Source organism: Saccostrea echinata, unplaced genomic scaffold, assembly GCF_033153115.1.
Source record: "Saccostrea echinata isolate AGI-Se365-2 ecotype Australia unplaced genomic scaffold, CSIRO_AGI_Sech_v1 ptg000035l, whole genome shotgun sequence".
NCBI lineage: Eukaryota > Metazoa > Mollusca > Bivalvia > Ostreida > Ostreidae > Saccostrea > Saccostrea echinata.
The window spans coordinates 1545611-1562684 of NW_026889784.1; the positions used below are offsets into that span (position 1 = coordinate 1545611).

Consider the following 17074-nt stretch of genomic DNA (forward strand, 5'->3'; position numbering starts at 1 on the left):
AAAAGCACCTTTCAATCCTAAAGTATATTACATTACTTAAGTTTCCCTTTCTCTCTCTAAAACACTAACCACACATAAACCCGTAAAATTAAAATTTGGAAATTGGCAAAGAAAACAGTTGACTTGTTGGCATTTAATTTTTCCATTTATTACAAAAAACTGGATGTTGAAAATGGTCAAGAATAAGCTAAAATAAATTAGCTCAACATGCCTTTGAGAACTAATTAAATGCACATTTTGGAAATAAATATTGATAAATTATACCATTTTATTATAGTTTTCACATTCAAAGCTGGTATTTTGATATTGCTACGTTTTATAGTATTAAGTTACTCCCCCTTTTGTAGGAATAACAGCGTTATGCCACTTGTGCTAGTCACTAAGTTTCCATAGAACATTTATGGAATGAGTTTCATTTCCTCTGAAGTGTCTCCCAAATGTCTTGTTCAAGCCGTTGGCATGTTGTCATCAAAATCTTTTTATTCCACAGAAAATACAATTTCGCATAAATTATTTCAGATTGAATATATATTGGGATCATTTCCTGGCAGCGTTAGTGTAGGATACTCCATGCTTTTTTTTTTTTTTTTTTTTTTTTTTTTTTTTTTTGAGATACTAAAAGATTATGTACAATATGTGCTTGATAAATATTTCCCAAAAAACTATTTGTATGAATTATTATAGTATATTATAGTGTTGCTCAAACAACACCAGAGAGTTTCCCAGAAGTAATGCAGATTCCACACTTTCTTTTTCATGGAACAGTCCTGATTCATACTAAAAATATATACATATTTGGGGTCAGATAAAGTAGACCGATTCTTACTGAAAACAGGCGAACTAAGTATAGATTTTAAGATATATCTAAGGCACTCTAGCAAGAACGGTGCTCATTTAAAAAAAAGGCTCTGTGAAAACCTGTTTCATTACATGCATAATTGCATTGAAGTTGTTATTCGTGCAACAAGAGGAGAAAATATGTACAACAAAAATTGTCAATTACGAAAACATGTATAAGAACTTTAATAAAATTCCAAAATTCATCATATCTGTAATTGTTTGGTAGGTATACATTTACGCCAAAAATGTGCATTTAGTAAGTTCACAAAAATATTCAGTTAAAAGTTTTTGAGCTGTATATTTCAGGTCTGTATGAAGCAATATCAGTTTGGGCACAGCCTACATAATTTCTTGAAAACAAACAAATGGGTCATGGATGTTTTAATTGAGGGAAGACAAGCGTAGATTGTTAAGTTTACAAGTGTTTAGCATGTACTCAAAAAACAAAAGAAATATAGGGGAGGTGTACCCTTCCCCATGCCTAGATTACTTCGAGTCTGTATTATATTTTCATGTAAAATGTTAAAACATTACCTGTGCACAAGGAAACTGGGGATGGATCCCATTGTCCAGAGTGATCACACATAAGGGATACATTAGCTGTAAGTCTATATCCAGAATTACAGTGAATTTTGCAGGTATGTCCAGGATATGGAAGACAGTCATGTAAAATCACATTGGGTAGAGAAGTAGCGCAGCGAGAAACTGCCCAAATTAAAGTCAAGATATAACTTTTAAAAAAAATTAAAAATTTCGGAATAAAGATAATTTTGATTTACTTTGTCCACGATCTATTAAAAGGTAATCCAATTAATACAAGCATGAAAACGGAAATTACTATGGTAAAAATGTCCATGTCTTAGAAATCTGAAACAAGAGGCCCATGGGCCACATCGCTCACCTGAGTAACTTTGGCCATGCTGTTCTTTACCAGATTTCCCCACTTGTAATACCTATTGCATCCCACCCTATCCCCGTGGGTCATGAGTTGAACAATTTAGAATCTACACTACCCCAGGATGGTTCCACATAAATTTAAGCTTTTCTGATCAAGTGGTTCCTGAGAAGTGGTTCTTCCAGGATGCTTCCACATAAGTTTCAAATTTTCTGGTCCAGTGGTTCTTGAGAAGAAGATTTTTAAAGACTTTTCCTATATATTTCAATGTAAAACGTGGATTCCCTATTGTGGCCCCACCCTACCCCCGGGGGTCATGATTTTAACAATTTAGAATCTACGCTACCCCAGGATGCCTCCACATAAGTTTCAGCTTTTCTGGCCATATGGTTCTTGAGAAGAAGATTTTTTAATGACCCCATCCTATTTTGGTCTTTTCTTGATTATCTCCCTTGTAAGGGGACTTGGCCCTTTATTTTAACAATTTAAACTCCCCTTTACCCAAGGATACTTTGTACCAAGTTTGTTTAAATTGGCCCAGTGGTTCTTGAGAAGAAGTTGAAAATGTGAAAAGTTTACAGACGGACGGACGGATGACGGACAACAGGTGATCAGAAAAGCTCACTTGAGCTTTCAGCTCAGGTGAGCTAAAAATTAAATATATTTTTGTAAATATAATCCTGACTTAATGCAATTACATGTAATTACATGTATATCTTTTCCACAAAATTTTGCATAGCTGAGGGTACTTCACCTCTACCCCTGTTGTCTCAAGTTTCGGACTGAAATTTGTTTCCAACTTAATAGACTTTTAATGCGGTAAGTAATTCTAAAATTGCTTATTAATTTGTCATATGGGATTAAATTCTCTGTATTTATATATTTTTGTATCACCATGAAAAGCTGACTTGTACCTCCTTGACACGTTGTATGATCTGATTTGAGATCAACATCGTCCTCACATCCACACGTTCTTCCATTCGGTGTTGGAAAGCAGAACGTACTACAATTACCGTTATTTGTAGAACAACTGAAACTCACTAAAAGGAAAGATTAACTTTATAATACATGTCTGGTTTTGAACCGGTTTCATGAGATGAAAAAGAAATATCTTTCGAAATTTTTTGTATTTGTTAACAAAGCATTAATGGACTTTTGCGAGAAGCACTGACTTTAACAGTCGACGACTTACTTTGACATTTAAACTACCTTATGTACTTAGGTACGGAATTGATAAATGACAAGAAAACCTTAATAGTGGTTATAGATATTTTGTTTGGAGCACTTACATGATTAACTGGTATGCAATCAACACAAGAGATGATTGGAGGCAGAATTACATAGCTTAAATTATTTATTCGTAAGGATTAGTATCTCCTTTCAATCTCATTTTCTGAAGGAATCAAATAAGGAAGAAAAAACATTCCGGAAGGAAAACTAAGCAAGAGTTGGTCAATGTGGGAAGGGAGGGGGTTGAGGGTAGGGTGGTTGCCGTTCCCTTCCTAGACAACGTAATATGTGCTTTGAAATGGTCCATTTCTTTCGTTTAATTAACTATTAAGCTTAATTTTTATATCGCAAAAGAGCTTCCATAAAATGTCCTGGTGAAAAAGTAGGCCGTCGATTGTAAAAGTCAGTGCTTCTCGCAAAAAGTCCAATGCTTACTATCAACAGAATCTTCTGTATACACATCCAGACTATCCAGTCTACCTAGCTCTGGATGACTTGACATGAATGTCACTTTTGAACCCGTTGCCTTGTTTATCTTTGTTACCCCTCTGCATTTAAAAAAAATGTCATATTTCGTTTGATTTGTTAATAAGCAAATAAAACAAGAGTCGAACTTACCTTGAATATTGTTCGTCAGAATATCATTAACATTGTTGTTAATTGTTAATTTAATTGTTTAAGAATAGAAATATACTTCATATTTGTAATTGAATATTATAAGATTAACAGATTATAGAAGTTTTTTCACTAGTTAATGTAAGCTAGGTCAAATTGCGCGTGTTAAAGGGAAACCCAAAGAAGCAAAAAGCAACGCAAAACAAAAACAAACAAATAAAAAAAATCGGAAAACTTTATAAAAAGATTAAAAGTTATATTCACTCTGATTTATTTTACAGTTACAGACTACGGTCTCAAAGGAAGTAGAACAACTAAATGACAACTTTTTCCTGAAAGAGAAAAAGAGAAGTAAAGTTTAAACCAACTGTCTATTCGACGCTGTGTAATAGAGATATTGTCCATGAACAACAATTCCAATGGGAAATGCGTCTTTATCTGTTGTCAAAACATGTCTGTTTCCTCCATTTAAGTCAGAGTACTCAATACGATCTTTAGGTCCATCAGTCCAATAAAGTCTATTGGCTTTAAGGTAATAGAAGAATAAATCGTTATGAATCTTATTTTTAAATAAGAGATACATCCAGAGATGGAATGTAAGGAAACATAATGTAGCGGTATTTATTCATACATGTAAAATCGATTGCAAGACCAGTTGGAGCTCCAATTTCTGTTGTTGCTATGAAGGTTTGTGATGTTCCATCCATGTACGATCTACCTATTTCTCTGGTACTTCCGGTTTCTGTCCAGTATAAAAATCTAAATCGTAAAACAGATCATTTTACAAAAAGCATATTAATAATTTTTTTATCATATTTTATATCAGATTACATACACACTTCAGATAAATTCAATTACATTTATTTGATTTTTAAAGATATTATATATTTATATAATAATAAGCTGAATCATTTCATACATTTACCTGTACATTAACCTACCCTTTTGATGGATATAAAACGATATCTTTTGGTCTGTGCAAGTTGGACAACAAAGTTTTATGAAGAAAACTCTTTCTATGTACAACTCCAATATAACTTTGACTTGATATAGAGGCTACTGCAGAAAAATATATGTTTCCCGTTGAATAGTCAATGGTCAAACGCTCAGCATGGGCGTATCCTGTGAAATGCAATGGCGACAATAAAGAAAATACGATAAACATTGCTGAGAAGTAAAGGTATCAATTTCTAATTTTAGTTTAAATATCAGGTTCAAAATACATGTACCTGTTACGTAGACCAACGTTGTATTCTTTCCATGAAGCGTAGTTGACATTATAGTTTTCGATGAGCCATCGGAGTAGATGAGTTCCTTTGTTGACCTATCGAATGCTATTCCTGAAGAACTCTGTACACTGATCGGTAATTTAACTAAACTTCCCGTGTTAATGTCAATCTGAAGGATCCTTCCATGGGAGTTATCAACCACAATCAAGAAATTCTTCGTATAAACACCTTACAAAATTAAAAAAAAAATTATAAGCAAATAAATTATGGATAAATTACCATGCAGAAAATTATCCCACTTACTGGCATCACAAGTTTTCATATCTGTCTGGAGTTGCAGGCCGAAATCACATTCACATTTTCGTCCACTTTGTATCGGCACACAAATATCTTCACAACCACCATTCAGATCGTTGCAAACACCTGTATTGACAGTAAGTTTCATAAGATTTAAATTTTCTGTGAAGAATGCAAAGAAATCTATTGCTTTAAAATATGTTATATAAAAATTCTTTATCATTTATGCAAATGTTGAAGAAACAAGCGTTTATTTGCTTAAAATCTATGGTCAAGTCTATTTAAGTCCTCATTTCTTAAGTTTTATGGTTGAATCAAACGACCTTGTCAGAAAATACGATATTTCATTAAGTAAAGTGCTCGTAATTTAAACACTGAATTGTCTATGGATTTTTCCGTTTGCCCGACCATGACAAAGAGCACACGGCGGGTATGACGGGTCGACAGGGGATGCTTACTCCTCAATGGTACCTGATACCACCTCTGATGTGTTTTAGATGCTTGTATTTGCTCTGCTCCCGGTTTGTATTTTTTCAGTGAATTTTTTTAATGTTCGTTATCTCCATTCATCATTATATAAAAACAAGAAATAAAATCGAAAAGGCTTTCAGTGACTTTTCAGTGGCCATTCAGTCACTGAATGGTAGGTACTTTTCAGTGACCTTTCAGTTACTTTCAGTCACCATTCAGAGCATATATTTCATTTATCTTTCAATGAACTTTCCGTTCCCTTTCCGTCATCTTTCAGTTGCCTTTCAGTCGTAATTCAACTTTTTCACCGGCTTTTCATTAGTTTATCAGTAATTATTCTTTAACAATTTCATAAAATTACTTTTATTTCATCTTAAATGAATGTGTTTCTGTTATACTTTTTGTGAAAAGAATATTCTGCCACGTTGAACTAGCAATAATTAGATGTTCAACTGTCTTTAAATTGATTACTAAAATGTTAATTATTGTGATTATAGACTATAAAAATTATGTCTTAATATAATTTTACTAATATTAAAAATTACAATTCAACTGTGCACTCATAAAATTCAAAATCATTTTCGAATTTCTAATCTGTTGCATGAAAATCGATTTAGAAAGACAGAAGTATTTAAATGACAACAGATAATGATCCAATATTAGTATCAGAATTTGATTGACTGACATAGAATTATCCTTTTTTTCTCTGTAAAATCTCTAAATCAGTGATAAATATTTCCACAAGCTAATTCAATTTAATAAGTTGTTAAATTAACAATCAGTCAACTTGAAAAAAGAGGATATCGGTCAAAATATGATTTTAATCTGTGAATATAAACAGAAATAAACGTTTTCTTCTTTTTTTTCCGAGGTAATTTACTTTTTTATTATTCTTGTGTCCATCTAACGCTGTATAATGCGGTTAGTTTTCATGGAAATATCTCGTAGTGAAATAAGAGACAGAAAAAACCATTTATGCCTCTTGTTGAAGAAACTAAATATTATAAATTTTGTGTCTTATCTGTTAAAATAACATGATATTTAAGCTTTTCAATATATCGTTTTAAAATTATTTAACATAATTTTCTAGAGAGAAAATTTAAAACTTTCTCCGAGTTGAAGATTTAACTTTTCATTTCTTTGAGAAACAGATGCCCGTCGCCGATAATTGTCATCATCCCGATAGGATATTTGTAATTCATTAGTCTGTCCCAAAATCCGCGCAATTAACATAGAATATACAAAATGTATACAAGATATATACACATCGCCAAGCTCCTCGATAAAACAAGTGAACTACGTGTCCAAATTCGATTTCTACAGATTCATCGATTTTAATACCAGTAGTTTTCAACAAGACGCAGTTGTGGAATGGATAAGGTGGCAGACTACCTTGCGGAAGGGCCCCCGGTTCGACCCCGAGTTTCTACAAGAATTTCTTTCTTAGATTGACTTTTTTAAATTTATTTTTTTATTCGAAAAGAGATTAAATTAATACTTTTATAATAGGAAAACGTGAAATTAAAACTCTTAGTTAGAAAATGAGCCGATTATTTAATAAAAAGATAGAACAGAAAGATACCTAAAAGACCACTGAAATGTATCTGCCATTCAGTCGACTGAATGATAACTGAAAGATCACGGAAAAGTCACGGGAAAGGATCTATTATGTGACTTTTCAGTGATCATTCAGTGGGCATTCAGTTACAATTCCTTCGACTGAATGGTGTAATTTCATCCTGTGCTTTTTTCAGTATTTTTTATCACTTTTAATGCATCGATCATCAGGCTTGCAGGTTTTAGATATATAATAGGTAATTCATAAAACTTGGTTCTTTCTTTGAGCTTTTTATAAAATTGAGGAAATGAAAGTGAAAAGTAATCAACAGGTGTGTTTGAGAAATTCTTATCGCATTTGAAGTGATTTTAAGGAAAAACCTTTCAATTGTCGGAAAAGTCTTTGCCAAAGGATTTTCAAACTTTCCAAAATCATTAATTAGCACTCGCTTATTAATCAAATTAAAAGGTATGTTTCCTTGTTAATGAATGTATTGCAGCCTGTGCAATTTGCTGACTTTTAGTGGTACATGATCACAAGGACTAGACAGAAAATTACAAAAATTATTTTCAAATTGTATCGTTTACTGATTTTATTTACTTAAAATATTCATAGAATAAATTCTTCTTTAAAAAAAAAATGACAGAAAACCCAAATAACATGATATATAAGCAAATGCGCTTAATAATTATCAATGATTTTGAATCAATCTAAATGCAATTTTTTTTTATTATTTTCCATATGTCTTTGTCTACGAAAGCCCAGAAGGCTCATTCGAGATTCGAGTTTCGAAATACGAGATTCGAAATTCGAGTTTCGAGATTCAAGATCCAAACTAACCAATCAAAAGGCGGATTCAATATTTGATTACTTCCCTTTATTAAGTTTTATAATCAAGAAATCACTGAATATATTGATAACAAATTGGTCATTTGCTTAGATAATAATGCAAGAAAAAATGTTATATGTATCAAAACAATATAAAAATGAATTTTGGGTTACGTTTTGAAAAATGTGTATAAAATCTTATTTTCCTCATTAAACAAAACAAAAGATACATCTATAGAATATTATATGGTCTTATAGTTGAATTGCGAAATTAGTATGTCGATAAATTATTTAACTAGCACATGGATGAGGGAGAAAATTATTATTGATATGAAATACTAAGGATCGTCTTTACACTGCACAGTAATTTAATTAAGGATACATTTCATTACTTTTAAGGGTGCATTTGTGCAGTTAGACTGATCTACTATTTGATATGGAATAAAATAAATTCCAGTCTGTATTGTACATATAATTTTTGATTAATTCAATTATTCAAAAGCTTAGACCAAGATAAGTAATTGAAAACTTAATTTTTTATGTATTTCTCCTATTGGGAAACAGTGGTGTATATTCCCTTCTGCTAATGTGTAGGCTAATGTGAAGTCACAGATTTCACCTAAAGCGCATCTTTGCCGAGTTGCGGATAGGCAAGGAGGGAGTCACCTCCTGTTAATAGGGCGGCGGGGGGGAGGGGGGAGGACCACTTTCTGCGATCTTGGAGACATCTATCATTGTCATTTTTCAAGTGAATATAATTATAAATCATTTAATTAAACATATTTTTATGATATAGAAATTAAAATCTTCATGACCACTCTTAATAAAATTGAGAAATTTTAAAATCCTTACACAGTACCTGGAATTTATGGAAACTTCTTTACTGAATAATCTAAATATATGTTTGACTTCCTACTAACCCAAACATATTTCCTAATTTCTATTTCCTGTCCTAATCGTAGACCCCTGTTGATATCATTTTTAATAGTCTGATATCGACTTCAAAGTAACATTTCAAATTTAGATTTAACTAGCTATAAAAATCAAAAGTTGTGTATACTGTAAAAATTGGATAGGCGTAAAAGTGTGGATTGCTAAAAATACTTTTATTGCATTTGATAAAAAATATTCTAGTAACTGGTAAATAAATAAGTTTTATGATCAACTTTACCCCATTTTTCAACCAAATACATGTATAAATAAATATTTTTTTTTTTACATCACGAAAATGATGTATAGGCTTCAGCCTTTTCGCCTATATGGAATATACGCCACTGGGAAAGCGAACGCGATTTTTTCTTTATCACTACTACGATGTCTTTAAGATTTCCTGTGTACACTAAATGGCATACATGAACTATAAGTAATTTTAATACGAACTGCTTTAGGCCATACGATTTTTTCGACGTCCTAAAGGTGTATAGAGGGTCCATTGTTTTGTTAAAATAATTATAATTTTTTATCATTATCAAATACTTTTATACCTTTTTTTCTCTATGGCCATTACATCATGTATTGAAACTTGTGTATTGATTGGTTATGTATCTTGGGAGACCCGAGCGGTTTCCTTATAAATAATTATCGAATATATATTAATTATTTTACCAATGCAATGCAAGATTAACACTGAATGTTGATAACCGAACATTTGTCTACCGTTGTAATAAAATAAATAACATAGCCATAGGACACAAGATTCAATTATTATATGACTGTTTTAAGGTTACTTTAAGATTTACTAAGCAAAAAAGGTTTCAAAAATCCATAATTCAGGACATTTTTTATACATCAACCACCAAAGACACGTATAAATAATGAACAAATATTCGGAATTTAAGGGATAGAATGTAAAAACATCATTTCGTAATAGATATTACTATACATAAATACGATTTGAAACAGATCTTTTATTCATGCGACATTTTATCAAAATTTTGTATTTTTTGTTAGAAACTAAAGATTTCTTAGTTTGGAGGTCCGTGTTTGCTCTGCTCCTATTTTGTATTGTTTATTGGACTTTTGAGCCTGAATACTGTTCGTTATCTTCATATATTTCATTAGCAAGTTTGTATTCTTTCAAATATAGTTGAATCCCGTTCAAATTATCACAGTTTTATTAGCTCGGATCAGAGAGCAGCAGATGCCTTCAGACCAAGCAAAAACTTAATCTTGACATAATACGACGTAGGTTCTACGTTAAGCATTTGAAAAAACATGTTGATGTTTAGCAGTATGCAAAAATAGAATATTATGTAGCCAAGACACCATGTGTACTCACATATAAGCACAAGAAATCTCCCATTTTAAAATATTCTGTATTCTGAAAGTAGTATTACACTAATTTTATAATAGAACCTTATTCAATGGTTTAAATTGTACGTATAACCATATATACATTTCTTCATCATATTTTATACAACAGCTTAAGGAAATTCTAAATACTGCTCAGTGAAGAGTTCTTATTTGATGGTAACTACCATAGTACTTTGTGAAGTTTGTGTGATTTGTCCTTTCATGAAAATGGGATAAACGGAGGTCTATAGTAAAGAGCATAATTGAAATATTCTAAACATTACTCTAGACAAAGATAATATAATTGATAGTATTATTTGCATGTACATAATATACCCAATGTAACTGAACAACCGTGATTTCTGTTCACTATTATGTCATTGTATTTGAACAATTTTCCCTTGAGAAATATGGCAGGTAATTTTTTTTTTTTTTTTTTTTTTTGAAAATGTGCTAGAAAAACTCAATATGTACAAATTTATGCAAGACAATTTTCTCAAAGTATTTAGTGCTTCCTCAAACAACATACTCAGTAGTTGTTAGCATTCATAATGTCAAATTTATGTAGAGACAAATATAATCTAACCACTTTTATCCCGCTGTAAAGAAGAATCATATATGACAACTTCTTTAGGACTTTGTATTAAATCAAAAACAATCTCTGAGGAATTTGCTGACTTCCTTGCAAAATATATCCTGTTCTTGTCCATCCAACCAAAGAAATCCTACAAGAAAATTTATTTGTCATTGTTCACGTCAAAATATCAATTGCCGATAAATGACTTACAGAAATACAGACCCTAAAACGTGCTACTACACCTCAGAAACGAAACGAATCGTTCCCTGCAAGAAGCTTACCGTACGGTGCACAAAACTAACCGTTCACAAATCTTTTTTTTAAATGCTTCGTCTGTGCATGCATTTATATCCAAGTTTTTCTTTTTTAAGAAACACTGAACATTTCTTGCCTTGGTCTCGTTATCTAGACTGACGTCTTTCTATACTTTCGTTATTTACTCTATAAAATATTTGAATTTTTCGATCGAGTATTGTCATCACACATGCACAGGTAAAAACTTGAGCTGTGCATGTTGAACGGCACCGTACTTCCATTTATATAAAATAAAGAGATTATAATAAAGAAATAAACGACTTTATTAGGAAGCCAGTCATAAACTAAAGCGTACAGACTCCGCCCACTTGCTTTACATACCGTTCACAAAACGAACCGTATCGTGCACAAAGCGAACCGTACCGTTCACAAAGCGTACCGTACCGTTCAATTGGTGTAGTAGCACGTTTTAGGGTCTGTACAAAGACTTGTTCATTCATGCATAAGACTGTTTCTCTGTTTTATCAGTATTTAATAACTTTCTTTGATTCCACAAAAATTCTCTCCTGTTTCTCTAACGTGCTAGGGAGCCGAGGTGAGCATTTGTTTCATTGTAGTGAAAGTTATAATACACTCAAACTTTGAGGAGAAAGTTTCAATAACATGTGCTCTATTGGTAATGGTTTTCTTCTTACTTTGTGATAAAAATTCATAGCGAATTTAACAATTTGAAGAAAAAAAAAGACCAGACTTGCATAAGATGTTGCACGGAGGAATGATTCTCAGATCATGTTTCTGATTTGCCTCTTGGTAAAACATTACAAATGCATATGAAGGTAAGGAATGCAGTTTAAGATTTTCGTAAAGCTCTATTTCTAATAATCATTCAGGTGATGACAAACATAACTTCATTCAAAATTGAATCTTTCATAGGCTTACTGGTGTAAAACAGTTTTTTAAATGACTCTATCTCTGATTCAAACAGCGGAGTGTATGCATTATAATTAACATTATATAAAATAGCATCGACTTTAATAATTATAGACTATTGATTGTACAATAACACAATAGTAAAAATAAACAAATACTTGGTTTATCTTTGATTTTTATTAAAAATCTAGTATAAAACTTATAACAAGACTTAATTACCTTGTATACAAATATTTGCGTTGCACCTAACGTAACAGTATGATTTTTAATGTTGGATCCATTGGTCAAACAGCTTTTAATAATCGATCTATCAAGCCAATATATTCTAAAATAAAAACGAATTAGGTTAAAAACATTTTGAGAAGAACCAACTAAATCTATGACATATTTAGTTTTCTAAATGGAAATATCATAGTAAAAAAATAAGCTGTCAACCGAATCAAAGCTAAAAAAAAATCGTGAGAATATTTATACATCATATCAAAACAACTTTCTTGTGTGCTTTGCACATTTAAATGATTCATTTATAAATTAGAATTGTTATTTGAAATGCGACTTAAAGTTTTCATTTGTGTATGTTTTTCCTAGACTTATTAAAATTTACCTGTTGCTTGTGATATCATAATAGAGAGACGTTGGACTGTCTAAGTTTGGAGAAGACACGATAGCTTCTGGCAAAGTTCTGCGCAAGTTTCCCCGCATTATTGATTTACGTAATTGTCCCGACAGCCAAAAAAGGTAACTACAATATATTACATTGTAAAATGGAAGAAAAGAAATTCATAATCTTTTTTTTAAAGTAATTTAAAAATCAATACAATTACGGAAAAGACATGAAATAAAACTTGATTTAAAATAATTTGGACATTATTAATATTTATGATTTTTTTTATTACGTGTATAAGGCACTCTTTTCATAAAGTATTCAAGTATATATGTAGGATTCGAAAGTGCGATGGGACTTCAAAGCCGATGGTCACAAGAAACCCCTATGGTCTGCATAAAACTCTGATAGTTTGACTCGCCAAAGTCCGATGGTGCAAAAAAACAATTAACGTTTATGACTCATATAGTACTTTTGCAGTAAATTGTGAAGTCGCACCATTCCAAGGTCCGAAAGTTTTGAATAAAAACAAAAGAATATTAAAATATTTGATCGCCAAAGTGAAAAAGTTCACTAGAATAGGTAAAAATATAATTGTATCACGAGCCCTAATTTTTCAAGTGGGTACGAGGCTGACTTAATCCCTGTGATGGGTGCAAGATTAATTCTTGTCAGTCGAAAAGTGTGCAAGGACGTACCCTTAATCTCTCTGGTGGGTGCGAGACAAACCCTATTCAATCCAACGGTGTACGAGGTCTTACCCGGCTGAAATTATCTCTCGAATGGGTACGAAGCTCTCCCACAATTAAATCAATATTGTGCAAGAACTAACCCTTATCAGTCTAGTGGGGTGCGAATACTAAACTTAATATTTAATGTGAGTGCAAATAACCAAATTCAATCAAATTGTACTCGAAGAATATTCCTATATGGTTAGCTTTTGAATGCCATACAAACGAAGTCAAGGATCGACGTCGGAATATTGTGACGTCATAGACGTTCTTTATTTCTCTGCAAAATCGGACTTTGGCGTGTTAGACCATCGCATTTTCGCGCAACGTGTGTCATAGGAAACGAGCCATAGTACTTTGGCGAGACAATCGGACTTTGGCATCACCACTGGATTTAAATGTTATATATATATATATATATATATATATATATATATATATATATATATATATATATATATATATATATATATATATATCAAACCCATTATATGCGTCCACTGTTAATGAAGCTGGTTGTTGAAGTCCACTATAGATTACTGTAGTCGAACCAGAATTAATAGAGTAAGTTTGTATGCTCGACCCTGTTGGATCAATCCATATCAGTAGATTCGCAACCCAGTCAAAATTCATATCTATTTAAATGGAAAGGGAAGGCAATGAATGACAATTGAAGGAGGTTTAATTTAAACATGGGAACTAGAATTATATTTTTTAACAAAAGTTATGAAGAATATGTGCGTGTGAGGGGGTGGAGGGAGAGAGAGTTTGAGAGAGAGAAAATTAATTTTTACCTGTAGCACTTCCAATGTGAGCTACAGTTCTAAAATTTCTTGTTATGATGTCTGTTTTTTTTAATCTCTTACTACGGCTGTCCACAAAGTAAATAAGCTGAGAGTTAGTGTCAACAGCAAACGTTGTGATATTAGCTGATGAGATTCGAATGCCAGTAACCGTGGATTGTATTCCATTGACGATATTCACTTCATACATGGAAAATATTGTGGCGTTGCTAACAATAAATCCTTTCTCATAGAGCGACGAGTGTTCTGTCAAAGCAGCAAAATGAAAGTGTTAACAAAAGGAACTTCTTAAGTACTTGGGACTTGGTTTTTTTTCTTATCATTTCAACTTCTGAATCCGATCTTGATAAACTACAATTTTATGATGATTTTCTTTGATAAATGTGCTAAATGTTGAACTTCATACAGTTCTATATTTTATTATTTTAACCAATATAAACTTGCTTAGAAATATGATTACTCTCCTTTGTTACTAGTATTTAAGAACTTAGATATTGATATACACAGACGTGACCTCTGCATGTGGAACCGTCTGAGGATAACCTATAACCCTCAGCACAAAGACATTTGCTTCCTGAAGGACTGTTTACACATATATGTTGACAACGTCTTGAAGCACAAGAGTCTAAAAATAATATACATACACATTATTCAAATAGTTATAACAAATTAATTCAAAACCAATGTCTAAATATTTTATGAACATTCGAAATCTAAAAATTTCACTAAGGCACATCAATCACATGCTTTTAAAAAATACGCTTCATAATTTTTGGCAACAAATTTTAAATGATATAGAAAGACAATATTTGCACACTATAAATAGTCACAGTGAAAGGAATTTAAGATTCTTTTCTAGTGTACAATTTGAGCAACAACAAAATTGGTCAAACCTATTTTATTTACAAAATAAAACATTATTGCTTCATATATACCGGCATGTGATTGAAATATTTTTGCATCGTAAACATGAACAACAAACGGTTCTGCTGATGTGTTTACACCGTACATTAAAGACCCAGCTGTAGCATCATATCCAGCAATCAACCTAGCGCTCGAGCTAACAACATGTAGTATATTCTAAACGTAGAAAAACAAATATATCATTATATCATACACTTAAAACACTTCAACAATAAAAAAAAAAAAAGTAAGTATTGAGCAATGTTACAATCAACAGAATCCGGATTCCTTAAAAAAATCTTGAGTTAAACAGGTCAAAGATTTCATTCAAAATTAAATGCAGCAGGCAGAAATTTATTGCATATCTATGATTGCATGCTTTATCTTTGTTTTTTTTTTCTAAATACACGTACGTATGATTTTCTTTTTGTAGCTTAAAAAATACAAAACTGAATTAATCCCCTTTTTCAGTATGTGAATAAAAATGGTCAATGCGGCAATGTCTGGCCTGAGAAAATAAAGATTTTATTTTGACTAATAAAATGAAGTATCATTTATCATTTACTACATTTAGTTTTATGTTGAAATATCTTAAACCATACAATTACCCGATGAAAAACGACACTATTCAACAAGACTTGACTCTGTCGTCTTACAACTCTTCGACTTGATCCGTCATAATTGCTGACCACAAGAGTGTGTCTGTTAAAGTCCGCCCAAAAGAGTAAATTATTGACAGTGTCAACAGTAAGGGATAGGACTCGTAGCAGACCGATGTGCACTATCACTGTCCTATCACTTCCATCCATGGAGGCCTTTTCAATGCGTGGATTCACACCATTGTCAGAGAAGAACATCAGACTGTTTCAGTAGTATATGTTTGATTAAGGAAATAAAACTTAATCTAGTTAGCTTTCTAATTTTACTCATATTGACAGTATACAGAAGTTTAAGTTGTCAAAGCACAATGTTTGGTAGGATTATAACTTTACTTTTATATGCAACTCTGTTGAAAGTGTAATAACATTACGATTCACTTCATGACTATGCAAAAAATAAATAATAATAACTAGAAACTCGTTGCGAGCAACGAGAGGTCTTCCGTCCGAATAACCATCTTAATATTATAAAAATATATTTAAAAAAACAGAAAAGTTAAAAAATACGACTTTTATATTCACTTCCGGTAGCAACCGGAAGTAATAACGACGCACGAAAAAGAGATTCTGCACATCTAAAATCCATCATCTACCATCTCTAACAAGTATCCAGTTCAGATCTTTAGCCATTTTTGAAAAAAAGGGCGATAAAATTTCATTTTAAAATCAGAAAACTGTCCATAACTTGGAACCGGAAGCGAATTGTTAAAAAATTCTTCCAAATGTAACAATGGCATGTAATAGCGCATTATCCCTGAAAGTTTGACGAAAAACCACTGAATAGTTCTCGAGGCACCGCGTGCACAATGTTTGTTTAAAAAATATTAATAATAATTATGATATTTATTATCAATTTTCAAACAAATTATATATTATGCATTCTGAAAAGAGTCTCTATTAACCTTAATAATATCATCAAAACATATTGAAAAACAAAAATGTTGAAAAATTCGACTTTTTTAATTCGCTTCCGGTAGCCACCGAAAGTACTGACGACGCACGAAAAGGCGATTCCGCAAATCTAGAAGTCACGTTCTATGCTCTCTAGTAAGTCTCCAGTTCAAATCTTTAGCCGTTCTTTAGATCTGCCGCGGACAACATTCCATTTAAAAATCAGGAAATTGCCCGTAATTTGGAACCAGAATGGAATTTTCCAAATTTTCCTTGCGATGAACAAAGTTCATATAATCTCTAATTATTCCTGAAAGTTTCACGGAAAACCACTGAATAGTTTTCGAGAAAACGCCTGCACAAAATTTGGAAAAAAAAAAGAAGAATAAGAAGAAACAGTAGAATCACTATAAGGTCTTCCCTGAAAACGGAAGATCTTAATAATCAATAAATTCTGCCTTCCAAG

The 17074-nt window shown here is 31.9% G+C and overlaps 1 protein-coding gene across 1 annotated transcript in view; it reads right to left on the minus strand.

The window, feature by feature from the left end:
- Positions 1 to 17074, minus strand: part of LOC133199747 (low-density lipoprotein receptor-related protein 6-like) — a 314855-nt gene that overhangs the window by 101838 nt on the left and 195943 nt on the right. The window contains exons 2-13 of the mRNA XM_061335607.1: positions 15667 to 15919; positions 15091 to 15235; positions 14670 to 14780; positions 14147 to 14401; positions 13837 to 13987; positions 12622 to 12759; positions 12237 to 12342; positions 10842 to 10980; positions 5113 to 5232; positions 4810 to 5037; positions 4522 to 4702; positions 4212 to 4339 (exon numbers count right to left, since the gene is read on the minus strand). Of these exons, the coding sequence (XP_061191591.1) occupies positions 4212 to 4339; positions 4522 to 4702; positions 4810 to 5037; positions 5113 to 5232; positions 10842 to 10980; positions 12237 to 12342; positions 12622 to 12759; positions 13837 to 13987; positions 14147 to 14401; positions 14670 to 14780; positions 15091 to 15235; positions 15667 to 15919 (1955 nt within the window). The remainder of the gene's footprint in view (positions 1 to 4211; positions 4340 to 4521; positions 4703 to 4809; positions 5038 to 5112; positions 5233 to 10841; positions 10981 to 12236; positions 12343 to 12621; positions 12760 to 13836; positions 13988 to 14146; positions 14402 to 14669; positions 14781 to 15090; positions 15236 to 15666; positions 15920 to 17074) is intronic.